Source organism: Pteropus vampyrus, unplaced genomic scaffold (assembly GCF_000151845.1).
Source record: "Pteropus vampyrus isolate Shadow unplaced genomic scaffold, Pvam_2.0 Scaffold25, whole genome shotgun sequence".
NCBI lineage: Eukaryota > Metazoa > Chordata > Mammalia > Chiroptera > Pteropodidae > Pteropus > Pteropus vampyrus.
Window position 1 is genome coordinate 4,661,336 of NW_011888806.1, and position 19,639 is coordinate 4,680,974.

The following is a 19,639-nucleotide window of genomic DNA, read 5'->3' on the forward strand; positions in this document are numbered from 1 at the left end:
GGGGTTAAGTACAGTAGATCTTATTATTAATATTCCCAAATGGTAAACACTGTAGGAGTTTGACCGACAAATATAGCTTATGTTACTACATAGAAGTTTAAACCACTAGTATTCAGTAACCTTTTTATAAGAGCCTATCTTGTCCTCAATCACATATCTACCTCAGTAATAACCCCTAATTATAAAAGATTCTTGAATCTCTGTTGTAGTGCTTTATTTGAGGAAAAAGAAGGAAGATATTGCATATCAATATGATTGTTTCATTGCAAAAAAATGCTATGTTCTGGTAAATTTTAAACGTTTGAACACTAGATTGTCTGGCATTATATTATTATTCCCAGTTAATACTAATATTGCCACTCTGAGCTAATGTCTTTCTCCCTAGCTTGTATTTAGTACTGAGCAACTTACACTTACATTACACACAGTATAAAACTATAAATCAGAGGACCTGCATTTAGTTTATTGTGGCCTCTGCTTACCTTGCTCACCTTTTTGACTTTGTAATTTATCTTCTTTATATTATATTCTTAATGAGTTGTTAGCTTTTGTAATCAGTAAAACATTCCCTCATGAAGATGTAAGGGATCTTTGAGAGATCAGTACTTCAGACAAATAAACTCTGTAACTGAAGCCCCTTGTTATCTGACCCTAGCTTAACCTATCTGATTTTTGATTGCCAAAGAATATTCCCATGCATTTGAGCTTTTTTTCTTTTTTTCTTTTTTTTACATTTATCCTTAGATCAACCTTAAAAACAGAACCTTGGTAAAAATGTGTGCTGGCCAGTTGTAAAGAAGTTGTCTTTGTGCATGCACAGTTGTGTTTTTTATTTCTTGTTGATATAGCTGATTCTAAACAAAATAAGCTAATGAGATATTAACAGTATGAATAACATACAAATAACTTCTAAATGTCCTTTAAATTGACAGCAAATATTGCTGCCAGAACAAACCTTTTTTTAAAATACCCAGTGAAACTGGTTTGCCAGTGTAGACATGCTTGGTAACCAAGGACACTCTGTTAAATAAACATGAGCCCAGTAAGGCACTGAATACACTGAGAAATGCCAGTTTCAGTGGCATGTCCAAATGCTCTGATGTTTCATAAGATCAGAGAGAAAAATCTTTGCCAGAAGGAAAATACTACAAATCTATCTAGAAAAGAAATATAATGGGTAGATAAATACTAAGATACAAGAAGTAAAAAAAAAACAACCAAAAATTAATTTCTGTGTTTAGGAAAATTTCAGTTGCCATATAACATTTATAAGTGAATATATGTGCATATATAGATATATACCTGCGTATTTATATATATACGTATACTCTCAAATATTCATTCATAAAAGATACTAGAAACAAATTGAAAAATAAATATGAGGTTACTGGCATATTGATCATGCGATCTATGTCTTAGAGAAAAAGAAACTGAAGCTGAGACAACTAGTTACTTGAGAAACCAGAACTAAAACCTTCACCTTGTGCCTCATACATTTTCCTCTAGACAATTGTAAACTGTCCAACATAATGTATGTTTATCATTGTGGATTGCTCAAAAAATGTATGTTGAAATGTATGTTATATTAAATTAAACTTATACCATTTTCCCACTTTATGATTCAAATGCCCTGAAGTTGGAGTGTACACTGATTAGTCCACAAGAGGATTATTCCAAGAGCATAGACTACTTTTTAAAAGCTCTTCTAGCAACAAGTTTATTTGCACATATTTTGTGAAAAGACTATTTTATATCCCAAGTCAATACTTTCTCTGGTAAATCAGATTACGTTTTCCTAAATTCTCTCTCTCCTTCAGGTTTATAAATTCTAAATGATACCTAGTACTTTATACAAAAAGCAAAGTAATATGCTTCCATTCTGCAAGTACATAAATTTAAAAACAACACCCTTGATGTTCTAGAGTTATTTATGCCCAAGTCAGACACCTAGAATCACCATTTTTTCTTTCCCACACATTCATGTTAAATCAACGTCTTATTTCAATCACCTAAGTATCTCTCAAAAATATCTATTTCCATTCATCTCCACGACCCACATCATTGCCTAAACTTCCTTTAAATTGGAGCATCAGCCTCTTAATTGATATTTTCTCATCCAGTATGTCCTGGTCTAATGGCAGCTGCAAAATGGATCATCTACTTGTAAGTCACTGAGTAATATGATTTTTGTCACCTCATTTAATATACCTAAGTGACTTAACCTTACCCCTCAAATAAAGTTAGAAACTTTTAACATGGTTTACAGAACCCTTCATGATCTTTCCCTTGCCTACCTCTTTTAGCTAATGAGGAACTATGGCTCTATTCTGTCTCTATTTCAGATGCTTAAATGTCCCATGCTGTCCTTCTTGCAAGCCTGCTAACATTCTATTCCTCTGCACAAAATGTTCTTCTTTGCCCATGGAATACTCCTCTCTTTCTTTTCCCGGCAATTGCCTATTCACCTTAAATGTTTCCACTTATCTCTCACTCTTATGCCTAAGTAGGTCTTCAGTAACATATTTCCAGAGCAGTTGGAATTTCCCCTTTTGTAGAACTAATCACACTTATAATTATTTTTGATATTTCTATTTTTTTCCTTATTCTGTGATCTCACAGTACAGAATATGGTAGTGTTAAATAAATATTTGTTGAATTAATATATTACCATGTAAGAATTTCAATATTTTTTTTTCATTTCAAAGAATACTCTTTTAGATGTCAACATGTATCAAGATATCTCTTTTAGATTTATTATGTCAATGTGAGAAAATGTATTAGTACTAAAAGATTTGAAATACTGCCACAAATGTTGGTTTCTCACATTTGGTATTGAAAATGATAATTACAAAGGATTTAGCAGACATTAGCTGATTAAGCCAATGAAGAAACACTTGATTTAAGGAGCTAGCAAATACTGATTGGCTTTTATGTAGAATACATAGAAAATATCACTGCTTTTATAGGTAATCACATATTTTTAGTGTATTTTTTAAGTTTAAAAAAATATTAAACAAAAGATGTAAATGTATTCTAAAACTCAGCTCAGGATTTTGTCATACCCATGCTCAAAAATTCTTTAAAATCTTTCTTTTACTTTGAAAATAAATTCTTTTCCTCAATCTCTTTCCAGTCCAAACTATTCTCTCCATGTGTTCTGTGCACTCTAGTAAATTGATCAATTTTTGTCATTGTCCACATGATTTATGACAATACAAATGTCAGCTAGAGTGCTCCCACCACCTAAAATATCCCCTTCTCCATATATTTACATATCTTGAATCTGTTAATTTTCAAGTTTCCATTGAGATGCTATCAGTTCATGCAAATCTATTTTCTCTGTTTTGGGTCAGGTTCCGCAGGAAACAGCTCTGAAATGTAGATTTGCTTGTGTGTAGGAGGGTTACTTGAAGTACTCCTGAGAAAAGTACCTGCGGGGGAGTGAGAGAAGAGCGACTGGACACAGGGAGAGGTGAAACTGATATACAAATCCATTGGCAGCTCAGGTGATCCCCTGGGCTAGTCTGCAGTTGCAATAACTCTTCAGAGTTATCCCAAAGGGAGGCCAGGGACTCAGACCTTTCTAGTTCTGCAATGACCGGTTGTTGGTGCATGCTCTTCCAGAAAAGAAGTGGAACAACTTCCCTTCTGCGCAGGGCAGCTACTGGACAGAGGCCCAGCTGTGTGCCCTTCGGAAAAGGAGCACTCCCGCCATGAAGCAGGGATCTGAGTGTGTACCACGGCACACTGAGCTACGTCCTTTCCTACAATTCGACGAGATTCTATTTTTATCATATTTGGGGCCTTCTGTTATCTCTCACTTTAGAGTATATAGCTTTTTGTGTACTTCGCCAATATTCATTACTAGGCTCTAAATTCCTTTCTGGGTAATTATACAAAAGTTTGACTATTACATTCCACAGTCTAAGCATTTGACAAATACCTGCTGAAAGAGTATTGAATACATAAATGAATGAAGTGTACTCTTGGAAACCATTTAAATATTAACAGTAAGAAAAATAGAAAATGATTGCCGTTCAATCGCAGAACAAGTCTGTAAATAAAAATAGGCTGCCCATGTCGCCTGAGTATAATACTATTTTACAATCTGTAAGAAAGTCAGTAGATCTGCATGGATTAAACTGATTTCTAAATGTTCCAGGAAAATGGTTTTCAAATTGTGGTGGCAACAATGGAGACCCTCCCCTACTCTCTTCCAGAGCGGTTCAGCTGTTTTTCGTTTTACTTATTTAGTTAAAAAAGCTTAAATCCTTGTTACAGGGTATGTAAGTAACGTCATTGAATTTAAGTTTTACAATATGAAAACTCTTTACCAAAATACATATTACAATTAGATGTAGCTTCTCATAATAAACCGAAAAAAAAAATGCATATGTGTGCAAATAAAGTTTTGGACGCAAGAGGTTTTAAAAATGTAGTCTGTGTCTTTGAAACAGTCTTCTTGCAGCCTCCTCAATGTACACTCCAACTTCAGAGCATTTGAAAAAGCCATATTAAGACTAAGGTATGTTTTACATAATATTAAACTGGTATTTATACCCCTGATTTCTTGTGTGTGTGTTTTTTTAGCAAATGATTTTGACAATTCTGCCATGAACAATAAAAAGGGTAAACAGTATGGTGCACAGAACACAGAATTGGAAGCCAGAAAACTTGATATTTAAAACTAATTTGCTGTGTGACCAACCCTTAAAAAGTCATTTAATTTTTCTGAGGCTCAGTTTTCTCTGCCTTAAAATCGGAGGAAATAAGTAAGATTAAATTTATTTTTCCTCACTACTCTAAAATTATATGGGTTACTAATAATTTTTAAAAGTACAAAATAGAGTAAAACCAAAATAGGATATATTCTTTACACAATTAAAAAAAAGATCTCTTTTCAAATGATACCTTTAATATACTTAATAGTAAAACAACTGTGGCATTTTTATTAAGTCAAGATGCTGTTTATCACCAAATTATACAAGTTCGGAAGAAGAAGCTAAAGCACTCAGCCAAGAAAAGTTTTTATTTTATTACTTGTAAATTTTCTTTATCATCTACTTAGGAAAAAAGTTTTACATACTAGGATAAAGTGGCAGAAGTTAACCTAGAACCTGATCATTTCCTCTTACTTATTTCTGATTTTATAGTAGCCATGTGAACAAGCTTCTAGAAGGGATTACATTTGAGTGTTGTAACAGCACTAAAGGCTCTAGCGATGTTTTACCTCACATTACAAAACCCCAAGCATATGTATGATTGCTATTAGAATGACTGATGCCCTGTTATCTATACATACATACAGATTAAAAGTCTTGGTGCCAAAAAAAAAAATAAAATAGAGGCAATTTAAGAAAATTATCTCTATTGCATATTTGTAAATTGATACAGTACTTTTACATAAAATGTGAAAAAAAGTTAAACACTTTACTAAGAAAATTGAACCTAGGTTAGACATTTTTATGGATCGAAATAATAATCTAAAAATTTTCTTCCATTGATGGCAATAAAAGTGATTAATTGACCCATATGTCAAACATATATGAAAACAAGTGCAATATGCAAGTGCAAATTAGCAGAAACACACAGCATTGTTCACGAGAGCTTCAGAGTAAGTGAACAGTTTTTCCAGTGACTGTTAAAAAGTCATCATCAACCGAAGCACACAGTGCTTCTTCAAACATATCTTTGGTAATTGCTATGTCAGATTCTCCCTAAATATCTTCAAAAGTTGTAAGTATTTTAGAGCTGGTATTTTACTCTTAGATGAAATAAGTTTTTTTAAAGCTTCATCTAATCTTCTTTCCATTTAGGAGAGACGGCACTCATTCCTGTAGTAAGAATAGATATGTCCACGATGCCAGCTCAGGAGTCAGTAGCAGGCTGCTGTAGAGTCTCTTGGTGGAAGTGATCTGCCTTTCCAACATCAATAGCTTTAATGTTGTTTAAAAATCATATTTTAGCATGGGCTTCTGTTAAGTCAATTAACAATTCCAGCTGTCAAGTGAGTGCCAAAACCATCTCTCAGCTACCTCAGATCTTCCTCATGTCTACATAAACTTCTGTGAGAGCCTGGCTGGTTTCCTGGCTCAGCCTTCAGCACTGCCATGTCCGTGAACTCCTCTACTCACTCTTTGCCTTGGTAGTAGAATCACGAGGTGGTGAACCAGACGCCTGTCATAGTCTTCATCCTGAGGGTCTAGCATGAGGAAGGTCAAATCAAACTTTTATAATAACATGTGAGATAGCTGGGTATTTTCAATGGTAGGTTTTTTTTTTGGATACCACTGCGTTTCAATAGGATTTACTGCTGCCAAGACATAGGTGCATCCATTGAGCTAACAATCTCAGCCTTTGCGATAGAGTTAGCTGTTTCATGACTTCATGTAGTGCTGACCTTATAATTTCATCCTCTCAAACTTAAAATACAGTGGATACCACTATCACCCAGGACAAGGGCACTGGTCTGCAGGACCAGGTGCCTCATCTGGCGATCTTTCTCTGCATAATCTGCATGTACTCTTGGGTCGACTGCACTGGAGTCCTTCCCAGATGTGTACTAGTCCCAGGGAACCAGATTGTACACACACTGGAGATGCTGGGACTTGCTGGTCCCAGGATCACCACACAGCAGGATACTGATCTCAGTTTGCTCTTTCCTGTGTAACTAAAATCCTTCCTTGTTTCTTGGAAAAGTTGAAGCAAGATTTCCTTTTTTAAATTTTTGCGTTCTTATAAGTTTGGAGCCCAGGCTGAGGCAAGTCTCTCATAAATGTCTGGTTTTCTGGAAAGTTTCTTAAGCAATTCCACACACTTCTCTGAAAAAAAAAAAAAAGTTTCTGTTCTGCTTCTTTATCTGCTTCTTCATGCAAATGTTTTGCATCCATTTTCCAATAATGACATCAATGTGAGTTCTGTAGACAGACTTCTCATTACTCACCCTTGGATTGACTCAATAAAACAGCTCGATAGATGCTTGCAAAGTTCACTCTGTTCCAAGCTGAACCTTGTCAACAAGATTATTGTGGGCAAAAAGGATGACAGTGTGAGGCATCTACCTCACAGGCACATTTTTAAGAGACTCAAAGTTTGATCATCTTCTTATCAGAGAACAGGGAGTAGTCGTGGTTCAGCATCATGCTGTGGGTGGTGTGGCAGCATTCACACATGCAGGGCTCAACGATTTGGCCATGGTTCATTTCCACCATGGCTGTGTGAGTGCACACCTGGCATTGAAAGAAGGCTCCGTGCATCTCTGAAATCATCCTGATCACTATGCCACCATGGGGTAAAAATAGCAATACTTTAATGTGTGTAATGAGCTGGTCAATGTCTTCTGGATTCAGGTTTCTCATACTCTCAGTCTTCAACACATTGAATGGTCCTACTTGAATCTGATGTTCTAAGACTGAAGTCAAGTTTACTGTCACAAAAGATTTCATTGACAGCCATGTCATGAGTTGGGATAACTTCCTGTGGGTAGCAAATGAGCTGTGTGTAGAGACTTTTGTCAAATGATTTTATGTGTTCAGTTTACATTTTAAAATTACTTCCCCAATAATATTAATCTTCCCAAGTAGTTGCATGTACAGAGGTTCGATGATATCCATGGCAACACATTCTTCTTCTTTAGTCAATAAAATGTTAAAAGAATCTCTGAAATTTGTTTTTGCATGTTGTCATATTTACATTTGTTCCATAATTCACAAGTTTTTAGCCTCACTGGCCACTGTATCTTCTGTTGCTAGCCCAAACTGCAAATCTACCTACAGATCCTTCTGTACAGACCCCAGGTCAGGCCTCTGCCTTGTAGGTGTGCCCCTAACACCACTGCTTGGGGTCCCCTCTATCAAGAGCTGGAGAGCCATATGTCATTGGTGAACTGACATCAAAATCAAGAGGAATAGTTGAAGAACGCCACCCATGGAGAGCTGTAAAATAATATGTCCTGTGTGGCAGGGCTCTGCAGGTCGGCTCCAGGCCAGCTCAGTATTGGCTGCAGCTCTCCTGTAGAAGTAAAATCCTCATTTCTATGTCTCTGAGGTCGAGATAACCTGGCACCTTTACTTAGAGGGAGGGAAGCCAGCCACCTCCAGAGTACACAGGGCTCTAGAGTGCACATGGAAAGTCATGCTCTCAGTTGTCCCCAAAAAGATTTTTGAAGTTTTAAAAATACATAAAGTATTAACATTAAGTGATATTTTTATTTGAGGATAGCATCAATGTCTGCTTGAAAAACACAAAGACGTAAACTACAAAGAGAGGAGTAAGAATCAGGAGTCAAATATCCAAAGTTGATCAGTTCAGTCACAAAATATATCAAACATCAATAACTTCCTTATGTACCTACAGTAACTCGCTTAAAAATATAACATGACAAAACAATTCATGATAGAGATACATTAAAGTCCTATAAAAGTTTGGGAATATATACAAAAAAAATGTATGAAGAACACTATAAACTTTTATCGAGGACTATAAAAAGTAGACTGTCCATGGATTGAAAGGCTCAATATTTTAAAAATTATTAATTTTCTTGAAAATAATCTCAGGGCTCTAAAAAGTAGACTATAAATATATACCGTATCCATGGGTGGAAAGACTCAATATTTTTAAAATTATCAATCTTCTCAAAAATAATCTATAAAATTGAAACTAAAAATCCATATAGATAATACATGGGAGAAATAAATATTTGAGAATTAACCTCTAACTTTTGAAAAAAGAAATGTGGAGGCACCTATTTTGCCATTTATAAAATAAATTATAAAGCTTTAACACAAGAGTGCTCTGGAAACTGCAACCTCCCATTTTACTGGACATGTATAGTACTTATGTTAACTGCTTTGTAACTCCTTTGTTTTATCCCCCTAATTAAAATATAAATAATTAAATGATAGACATTCATTCTTTTACTTTGTTGTCTCCTTGCGGCAGCACACAGGCTTTGTAAAGTACATATATCATGCTCTTAACACAGGCATTCAGTGGTTACTTGAACATAATAAAGAATTTTATTGCTAGAACATTCCCATTGTAATAAAGAGTCTGACCTCGTTTGTGATGTTTGGCTGCTGCTTTCTCTTGGCTGCTGATTTCTCTTTAAGCTTTGCCTTCTCTTTCTTTCCCCTTTGGCTCCACATGTGGACAGGCTAATTAAGAAAGCCCATCCTGCACTTCCTTTCTGACATCCATAGGAAATTTAAGTCTTACAAATTTCCAGACCAAGTAAATGGGAACTTTTTCCAGCTCCACCCTCTAACCACTATAAAGGCCCAACCCCCTGCCTCCAGTACTTGGCTCAAGCCAGCCTGGAGGGAGTCCATGTATCGGTAGTACATTTTCTTTTAAATTCTCTTGGTGCATGGGATATTATTAGCCTTCACATTTGAATGGGATGACCAAAACACCACTATGAAGAAAAACAGTGTGATTGGAAAAAAAAAAAAAAAAAACCCTCAAATTTTTTAAGGTCATTTTGAAATGTGAGACCAAAAAAAAAAAAAAAAAAAAATCGAACATCTGCCATCACGTATATGATTCAAACTTAGTCTTTAGATACACAGAATGAATATATTCCTTTAAAGAATGTCACTGGGCTGAAAGCTTATAGGGACAAATATACAAACATTCCTCTAAAATAAAATTTCATAATTTCTGTATTATATCATTGTTTTTATTATAATTTTCCTAACAACAACATTTTACATATTGATTGCTCTAAGAGAAATACCTACATATTACGGTGTCTCTCTTTCCCTACTACTGATACTCTCACTAAATAAGTGTCACCTAAGCAACCTCCCAAACTATTATTCTGTCTTTGTGAGACAGCTTCAGGAAAATGAATATATTCAGGTTCTTCATCCTAGCCAAACCATGAATTAATAAATTGGCAGGATCAGAATCATGTTCAACAACCTCCCTTGGATCTATACCAGCCAACTCTCTATGTAGATAAGGAGATTTTGGCAACATTTTGAGTTTAAATCTGACTAATCCATTTTCAGTTGAAAAATCTTCCTCTGTCAATATATTCGATACATTTAATTCTCAAGTACTTGTGTTGATAAGAACCTAAATTCTCATTTAAGTGATTCTTTTGCAAAGAGGAAGCAGTACCGAGAGAAAGATCCAGGCTAGTCCTCATTTGAAACATTTCTTTTTCCCACTTCTTGCTTTTTTGTACATATACTTCACTTCTAATGCTAAATTTTTAGATTTTTCCCTGGATTTTCTAAATATTTCATATTTCTTTTGACTAGCTATTTCTCCTTTTGTTTTCAGGAGAGAAAGGCAAACACATGCAGAGAGGAAACGAATAGGTAAAATAACATAAACTTCTAAATGGCTGTCTGCTTTGTGTAAAGGGTACAGGAGAGATTTGTTTGTTTGATTAATCATTTCATTTTAAATCCAAGAAGCTGTGTGAGACAAATGGAGAATGCCAGCGAGGATGACATGATCAAGAGGCTAATAAACTGCAGAATGCTTATACCGTTGAGAGGAGATGAACAACATAAACTACCTCCTGGGAATAAAACAGGTAGCTAAGCCAAAGCAGGTCACAGCCAGGCTAAACACCATACTGACAGTGAACAAGACTAATGTCATCAAGTACCCAAATAGGTCATAAATACTGCAAATTATTAACTGCTAATTATATCTTCACTATAAGATAAATTAAAGATCATGACATCCATTGTCTTACCATGTACCATCTGAATGAAAAACAGCTACATCTAGAATTCATTTTTTCAGCTGATGGTGTAATGTAAAGGAAAAAAAAACCTTATACTTTGCTACAGGCACCAAAATAATTTGAGCATCTCTAACTCTAATAATACAATCAAGGTGATTTAAAACATTTCAACCACTGACTTTTTACTTGAGTAAAATTCCCTTACAAATAAATAAGGGTTCCTTGCTTTTGTATATGTGTGTGACTTTCTGACCTTTTATTTTGAATATTTCATTTCTCTAGTACACTGCTTTGTGCTTTGAATTGGCAGCAATATTAGAAGAGAAAATCCTCCTAAAAAATATCTCATCAAACAATGATTTACTGTATCGTCTTTACAGAAAATTAGGAAGAGGGAAATGCTAGTCAGAAGTTACCTTCTTGATGGTCTCCAGCATGGAACGCCCTCCCTGCCAGGGCTTGGAGTTCTTTCTGATACATGATAAACTTGCCATGCTATGCCACTTCCGGTCCTCCAGCTTCTTATGAAAAGCATTAGCAAGCAGAAGCACTGTGTCATATATGTAAAGGTTTGAAATCTGAAAAGACATTAGACAGTAACGATTAGAATCACTGATGCCAACCATCAAAACTGTGGGGAAAATCATCAGCTCGGCTGCTTACGTTCAGGACATAGATGGTTGGTTTACTGGGTTATTTATTAAGCAGAAGGTTTCTTTGTTCATTTTCCTGGCAATTTTGCTATTGAGAATGAAGTCTTGTCTGATTGTATGCTTCAATTGCTTTTTCAGCTTATTTAGGTGTGAAAGAGAAGATAAAAAAGAGGAGTTTCGACAGAGGCAAGGCTATTAGTGTCAGACCTCAGAAAATTACTGGACTTTATTTCTTTTCGAGGAGGTAAGAATCAAAGGGCTTAAGATTGCAAGGACAAATTGAATAATACATTTTCCAAATATGTCAAGTTTTTGCATTCTGATTATTCACTTGATCTTACATATGAGTGTAATAGGTATCAGAAAAAGGAAGTAGTCATCTGTGTGTATGTTTGTGTCTGTGGGGATTCAGTAAGGAAAAAATGAGAGGAAACAGCACCATTCATAAACATCATCATCAAGAATCCACAGAAAATTATATAGGTATACATGTGAAATGTAATTCATTACCATGAAATATATCAAAGACAATTAACTTTTTGAATGTGTATTTATATTAAAGCTTTCTTCTTCTAAGGTAACCATGTTATCTTCTTTCTATATAGATTGAAAAGAAATTACAGAAATGTTTGCTAAGAGCCATTGCACTCTTACATTTAACTCTTGCCAGAACTACTATGCATACAACCAACTACTGAAGGTGTTTATTTTCAAATAAATTAGACATGATTTAGAAAATATGAACACCAAGAGTTAGCTAAGGTCAATAAAAGCTGTTAAATGTTATATTTTAACCTCTGCAGGAAAAATCCAATGTAAAATAAAGAATGAGAAATCAATGTAACCATAAAAATTAAATCCATCTTAAATCGTTTAAATTTTCTGTTATTTTAAAGTATCTTAACACAGTTTTTTTTCCTGAAAACAAAGGGAATAGTGTGTTGATTGCTCTTTGCTTATAATTAATCATGAAGGAATCTTATAAAATTGTCTTCCCACATCACAGAATGGTACTAAGTTCAACCATTAAGATAATGAGAGTTTGGTGCTATGAACAACTGTTAATAAGTGATTTCTAATGGTGTCTTGTGAGTTTTCTTTCATTACTCAGTAAATCTTTAATCATCTGTGTTTGTTAAACATTATTTTAAATGCATAATACTTATGAGAGGTAGACCTTTCTTTAAAGAGACATCAAACACCCTTATGCACTATGTGAAACATCAGTTTGTTCTTTATGAGGAAATTTGAGGGAAGATTATTCTCCCCCTTATCCTCCTACCTCTCCTTCAACCAGATAATTACTAGAGAGACTAGGGGCTGAGGAAATGGCCAAAATATTCAATGAATGAAGAGTGAGCCTTGGAGTTAAAAGTAGTCGATGAATCAAAATTCAGTTCGAATTAGACTGTGAGACTATAAAGGAGAACGTAGAAGAAAAATAAAGAATAAGTGGGCTGTATCCAAAAATCCAGGGTAGATCTTTCAATGATTTCTCAATAATATGCAATAATCTGGCCTTTTCTAACCTCTCCTGGCTCCATGGCTTCAAATTTGCTTGCTCTTATATTTCTAGCTCTATTTTCCTTCTTCCTCTGACTGGTATATAAGAAATTGTTTGATGTCTCTTTATCTTCATTCTTTGATGTCTCTTTATCTTTCTCCAACTAGTTAACTTCCTCTAATACTCAATTCCTAGGTATTAAGCTAGCTGACTTTTACCCTGACAACTTCCCAGGACCCTCCCCACTCCCAGACTAATTGGGCAGTCTTCTTTTTATCTCCCATACACTCAGAGCATACTTCTATTGAAACATATCATAATGCTAAAATTTCTTTCAAATCTGCTTTTCACATTAGAATATGAGTTCCTTCTGTACAGAGGCTCACGCTGTACATAATTTTTCCTTTTTGTACTTTTGTTTCCCTAATCGTTTATTTCCCCTTGACTTAGCCTAGAGTCTAGCACATATTTGTTATTGTTGTCATCATTGACAAATAGTTGTTAAATAAAATAAGACACACAAATAATGAAAGTCAAGTTTAACGTCAGGTAGGTTTGACAGAAGACTTGACAAACTTGACAAGCTGGGTTCTACCCACATCTGATACTTCCGAAGTACAGTCTCTTTTGAACACCTTGTGAAGCATGTACTTTGAGCATCCATGCTGGCCTTAAAGGTGAGTGCTTCATACTTAATATGTGACAGATGTTTTCATCAAATGACTGCTTCTCCTAATTGGCCCACGTTTCAAACTTCAGGGTGGTGTCTGTTCTTTTTTGAGGTCCATGCTCTTTGCTATATCACATTTAAATCCCCTTTCTGCCATCATCTGCTAACTTCTTGGTTACTTTTCATTCATGAGGTCTTTGACTTCTCCCTCACCATAATCTTTACTTTTACTCTGGCCACAACTAACACAAGTGACTATTCACTGGACACAAACACACGCTTCCTCTAACATCTTAAACTCCAGTATTCCACCATCTGACCAATCATTTTGCCCCACCTTATTGTACTGCACTTGATTTCTGACCATGCTGAACCACCAGCAACAAACCTCCTCTACATGACAACCTTCTAATATTTGACACCACCTCTTACTTGCCCTGAAATAGCCCTTTTCCTTTAGTTGTTCATCATCGGTATAATTTCTAGGTTGTTTCATCACCTCAACTTTCTTCCTCTGTTCTCTTACTTTCCAATGTTTCTGCTCAAAGTTTAGTACTCAGAACTGACACATTATTGCAGATGTGATCTGACTAGGAGAGAGATAAGGTATATCTCTCTTGATCTTAGCAAAATGCTTCTGATATAGAGACCAAGATTACATTAGAATGGGTTCAAGCACATACGATTTGTGCTATTTTCATATTGAATCTGTCCTCATCCTAACAACCTTAAACAGCTATCAAACCAGTTCTCATCCATTTAGACTTCCTGTAAGTGATTTTGAACCTATAATTTATCTCTGTGGAGTTTCCACTTTTAGGCTTATTATTCAGTGATTATGTTACATAATATAACCTTTCACTCTTAACTTTATGTCATTTGCAAATTTGATAGGCATATTTTACTAATTTTTATCCAGGTAGTGATAAGCATTTTGAAAATATTAGGTTGAAGAATAGAATCTTCCAGATGACCACAGAGACTTCCTTGCATTTCAAGAGTAGAATGGTGTGGTTGGAATATTTTTCTAGTTCCACTTCTCAAAGGGTAATAGGGTAATAGAAGCTCTGGTGGTAAGTTGTAGAAACAGGAAGTATTCAAAGCTACAGAATATATCTGAGCCATGTCCTAGTCATATCAGTTTTGCTTGAAGATTGGAGAAAACACAACTAAGTAATTTAGCTAGTGAATTATTTGAAAATCACTTTTAATTTTAAAGAAGCTCACATGTTGTAACTGTTAAAGTTAATAATGAGGCTTTAACATATTTTGAGTTAAAAAAAATCTGAGTCTTATGGTCAGAATGTTTGACTGACATCGATCTAGACTTTTTAATGTCTTCCCATTATGATTTCATAAAAAAACTTGTCTAACGCTGCATAAAAGTCAACATACAATAAATAGATTTTCTACATTCTCACAACTTAAAAAAAATATTGAGTAGGACTTAGTTTAGCAGTGCTTATTCTTTAGGAATTCTTATTTTCTTATTCAAAATTCCCCAAACCGTATAATAATATATTCCACAGTTTACATATGTTAATTTTTAGTATATTAAACTCTTATTGTCACAATCTTTTCATATTCCTTTTTTAAATGGGGGAAACTATACCAATGTCTTGCACTTGAATCCTCTCCCCAAGTATTTCTCTAGTATTTCTAAATTATAATATTGTGATCATATCTATTGGTTTATGTACTGCTCTGAGAAATTACTTTTCAAGCCTCATTTTAAAGCAGTAAAGTATACTCTTACTATCTCCATACCACTGCTTCTTCTAAACCAGTGGTTATTCTTTGTTTAATGACTTTTATTCTAACTTTTCTTATTTAAAGACAATTTTCTTAGATGGATAAAGCAGAAGCAAAAAGATTTGAACATTTCTATTTTCTTTCTAGTAGCAGGCAAGCTAACAGTTTCTCTAAGCAGTAAGTGGCTCACTTCCCTCTTGCTTCAGATATTGCTAAAAGCTCTGTTTCTAGCCAAAAGATTTCTTTACCATTTATTTTGCAACTTCAGAAAGGTTTCAGTATCTGGTGCTAATTTAAATATTTGGGAAACTTGTTTTTTGTTCTTTCTAAATCTTACTTTCCATGTATATGAAAATAGGTAACAACCCAGAGATCTTCACCTTCTTCTCCTCTGCTATATTAATGATTGTTATTTTATGATTGGGATTCTATTTTTAGAGCTCATTAGAGTCATATTTTCAAACCTTGATTTTTTTATGAGTTATTTTTAATTGTACCCTGCTGATAAGTCTGTCTGTGATCATATTTACCCACATTGTTTTTATGAACTCCAAGATAAGAGGGTTACTTCCTAGGGAACCATCTACTCCCAAATTTTCAGTAAGCATTTTTCTTGTCTCTTTCTTTAACTTCAATGGGATAAAATTTTCACCCAGGTAAGTCTCTGTATCAACTGCTCTGCTTTTAGTGGAACATTTTAAATTTAAGAGTCCTACATTCAGACTCATTTATATATATCTTCACATATCACAGTTTCTGTTAGTTTTCTATTTATATATTAAATATTTAGTCAAACTCCAGTACATATAATAAGAAAGTTAACCTGTAATAAATACTCAAAGAAAAAGTTATTGTCTTGTTTTCTTCCATCATTGAGTTTGAGAGGAGTAAGATGAAGGTTTGAGATAAGAGAAGTGTTGCTTTATCAACAACTTTAATTCATCAGATAGGTCTGGGAATAAAGATAAATAAAATATCTTTCCTTGATTTCAAAAAATCAGTTAATTGAATCAGAAGGATTATGATGTTAGGTAATTGTACTTTAAAATACTGTGTAGTTACTTTCTGCTTTCCCAATTTGTATACTTCCTGCTACTTCTTTTCACAAAAACGGTCTTTGATATTTCAAAATTTTCTAAATCAAAATTCTTTCATGCTTTTCTCCATTTAGGTGTCTATCTTCCCAAATCAATTATACTCATGACCAATTAATATGAAAAGATAGGTCTTTATAAGCAAATCAGTAAGATTGGCATTATAATTTAACCAGGTCTTATTTAGGCTTCATAGTGGCTTATTTTGATCATTGCCTTCTCTTTAATTACAGTCAAATCCACAAATATTCACAAAGGTGCAAAGTACTGTGATAGATAAAATGGAAGAAATAAAGATAAACTAGTACTTTATGGGATTTTATAATACCAAGTCTTGAAGGGAACTTATTCTAAAATAGATTAATATCTAATAGGAAACAGAAAGTTCTATGGGAAATAATCCCCAAACCAGCTGCCTGGTAACTACATGTTGCTCATTACAATGGTAATACATTTGAAGAAATAATTGGATAAGTAATAATTCATCTAAAAAATTCAAAACTGACTAAAGGTAGGGAGACTGAGGAGTTAGCATTCAAAAGAAGTAGTTTTGCAAAATCACCTTATTTATGTAGTGTTATTGGAATTGAACTAGTTCTCATAAAGTTAGATTTCCAAAATGTTCAAACTGAACATCTCTAAGTACTTTAGTATTTTCAATACTAAACACTTTGAAGGAATAGTTTGCTAAAATAGATCATATATTTTTCTGACTTCTGAAATTGACCAAGACTTTAATCTTTGTTGATATAGCAGAGTTAGCTTAAATACTAATATGCTAGCAGTATACTACAGTGATACCCTTAGGAACTGCTTTATAACAGAGTTATTTTTACAGGAAAAGTACTTCAGTCATAGGATATTTGAACTAGTGCATTCGATTGATTTCTTTTTTCCTTTCTCTTGCTTTGCCAGAGTGCTCCTTATAGCTCTTTATTGTTGTCCATGCACCTGCCTTTTGTAATACCTCCTTCAAATTGACATATTGAGATCTCCAGTGCAAAGTAAAATTTAAAAATATGATAGATTTTTCCTTAAGAGAAAGAAATAAGCTCCAGTGATAATGTGAAGGACATTTTCATGAGTAAGATGCAGGAAATTGGTCTTTCTCTAATTTGCTGCTCAGAGATTTTATTTATTTACTTTCAAATTCTTTGTTGTATTCTAAATAGCGAAGGTTACAGTTATATCTCATCTGAGTTGGATATAACCATACAATATTACAGCATTTTTTTGCATTTCTAAATAGTTTTTGGTGAAGTTCTTCAAACTGGAGACTAATCTTTAAAAAAATAAAAGTCTATGTCCTTGTTATGCAAAAATGTCAAGCAAATTTATTAGCTTAATAATTTGGAGCTTGGCATTAAGGAGTATCAATCATAAATTATAACATGAGAAATGCTATAGATCTACCTATTTGCTGAGAAGGAAATAACCTTTACTTATTATATCACTATTAAACAAGTAGATATTTTGTTATAATGAGGTTAAAAAGATCAAAGACAGATTCTTGGCACCCTTCTCATCAGATTTAATAAACTGCTGGAGGAGGAGAATATGTGTAATTCTAAACTCAATGTAACTCAAAAATTCCTTTCCACTATTGCTCAACAAAGCACCATTGTAAGAAATACTCTGATGCTAGAATGTACCTCCATATTCTGAGCAAATGGATCTTTTGGATCACACAATGTTGAAGATATTCGATGGTTGCCACGGAAACATCGTTGACTTATATTCTGGGGGACTGGGAATGTCTGTCGAATGATAGTTAGCCTCCCAATTGACCTTCTTACAAGTTCCTGTACATCCACATCATTTATTTCCTATAAGATATGACCAGAAATAGAGGAATTAGAAATAATTTAATACAATATCATAAACCCAAAACCATTAATAAATTGTTATCTAGAAATGCTAAGGGATTATGTTACTGTAATACATTTGCTTAATGCTTTGCCCACATTCAAATGAAAACAACAACACATGTTCATTGAAATGATCAACTCATTTGTATTTGCTGTCTGTGCTTAAATTATATGCATTAATGCCTAAGTAATTCCAAATGGTGCAATCGACTTAAATACACTTTATTAATAAGCTTATAATTTATTATGTTGAACACTTTAGAAAAATATACATGTCTAAACATCAAAAAAAGTCATAAAATAAGTTGTTATTTAAATTAACTATTCTTTAATGGGTTTCAAGGTACTTTGAGTAACTAGGAATGTAGTTGCAATGTAAGTAACATATACGTTCTTAGCAATGAAAAATGAGCTGTAAAATAAGGTAAGTAGAGAGATCAAGAAGAGATATTATTTTTTAAGACTTTTCTCAATTGTTACTTAGAATTATTGGTGTTAACCCATGCATTACTCTTGGTTCAAAATGGATTTTAAAAGTGCTCACTGTGTTGAATAAGTAAGTTTAGTATATAATTGTGATCATAACATGAAGATGAAAAACTCTGTTCGTTAATATAGCATGAATGAGGATGTGTGAATGTACTTTTTACCCAAATTAATGTTATTTTGAATATGAGTGTTTGCCATATTCAAAGAAACATGTTTTATACCTTTTTTCTTTCTTGCCTCCTAATTCCAGACTTAAGTTTTATGATTTGACTCAATCATGGATGTAGAAGCAATAAAAATGAAATATTTTTATAACATACATCTGTTCCAATTGGAATTAGTCAGAATAAAAGTGATCAGAATAAATTTTAGATTTAAGACAGTCTTTAGTAAAGAGTTTGTGCTTCTCAGTGTCCATTTGGAACTTTTTAAACCAAGGGAGGCTTTGCAAAGAACATATTATTTGTTTCAGCAGATTCTTATAGCAATAGAAATAAAAGGTGTGACATAAGATAAATTTTGGACTGCAGAGAGCATTGCTCATTTGTGATTCAAAGAATTATTACAGAATAATAAAAGACAAAAAGACTATTTACAGATGTAAATTTTCTTCTTTACCTTACTAAGCTAATCACATATTATTCTTTTTTTGTAGCAATTTTTAGTTTTAAAATTCATCCTTTTATTTATGATCTTCATGAAATATAAAATAAAATAATTTTTTTTTCTGAAAATAAAATAATACCTGCCATCAGCTTTATACAGCATAATATCACGGATTTCTGGTTGATTAATCTTTAATGTATCATAAAAATGCTTTTCTCAGTTTAAAAGGCCATCTTTTTCCTTTAGTCTATGTCATTTCACTGGCCACCAAAAGCTCTGTCTGGCAAAAAGCAGATCA

General features: G+C 33.8%; 1 protein-coding gene and 1 pseudogene across 2 annotated transcripts in view; both read right to left on the reverse strand.

Moving 5' to 3' along the window:
- Positions 1–19,639, reverse strand: part of GRID2 (glutamate ionotropic receptor delta type subunit 2) — a 1,302,586-nt gene that overhangs the window by 499,842 nt on the left and 783,105 nt on the right. For both annotated transcript variants that reach the window (XM_011356280.1, XM_011356282.1), the window contains 2 exons: positions 18,031–18,204; positions 11,122–11,283 (listed from right to left, as the gene is read on the reverse strand). In XM_011356280.1, coding sequence (XP_011354582.1) covers positions 11,122–11,283; positions 18,031–18,204 — 336 coding nt within the window. The remainder of the gene's footprint in view (positions 1–11,121; positions 11,284–18,030; positions 18,205–19,639) is intronic.
- Positions 5,610–8,125, reverse strand: LOC111737254 (annotated as a pseudogene).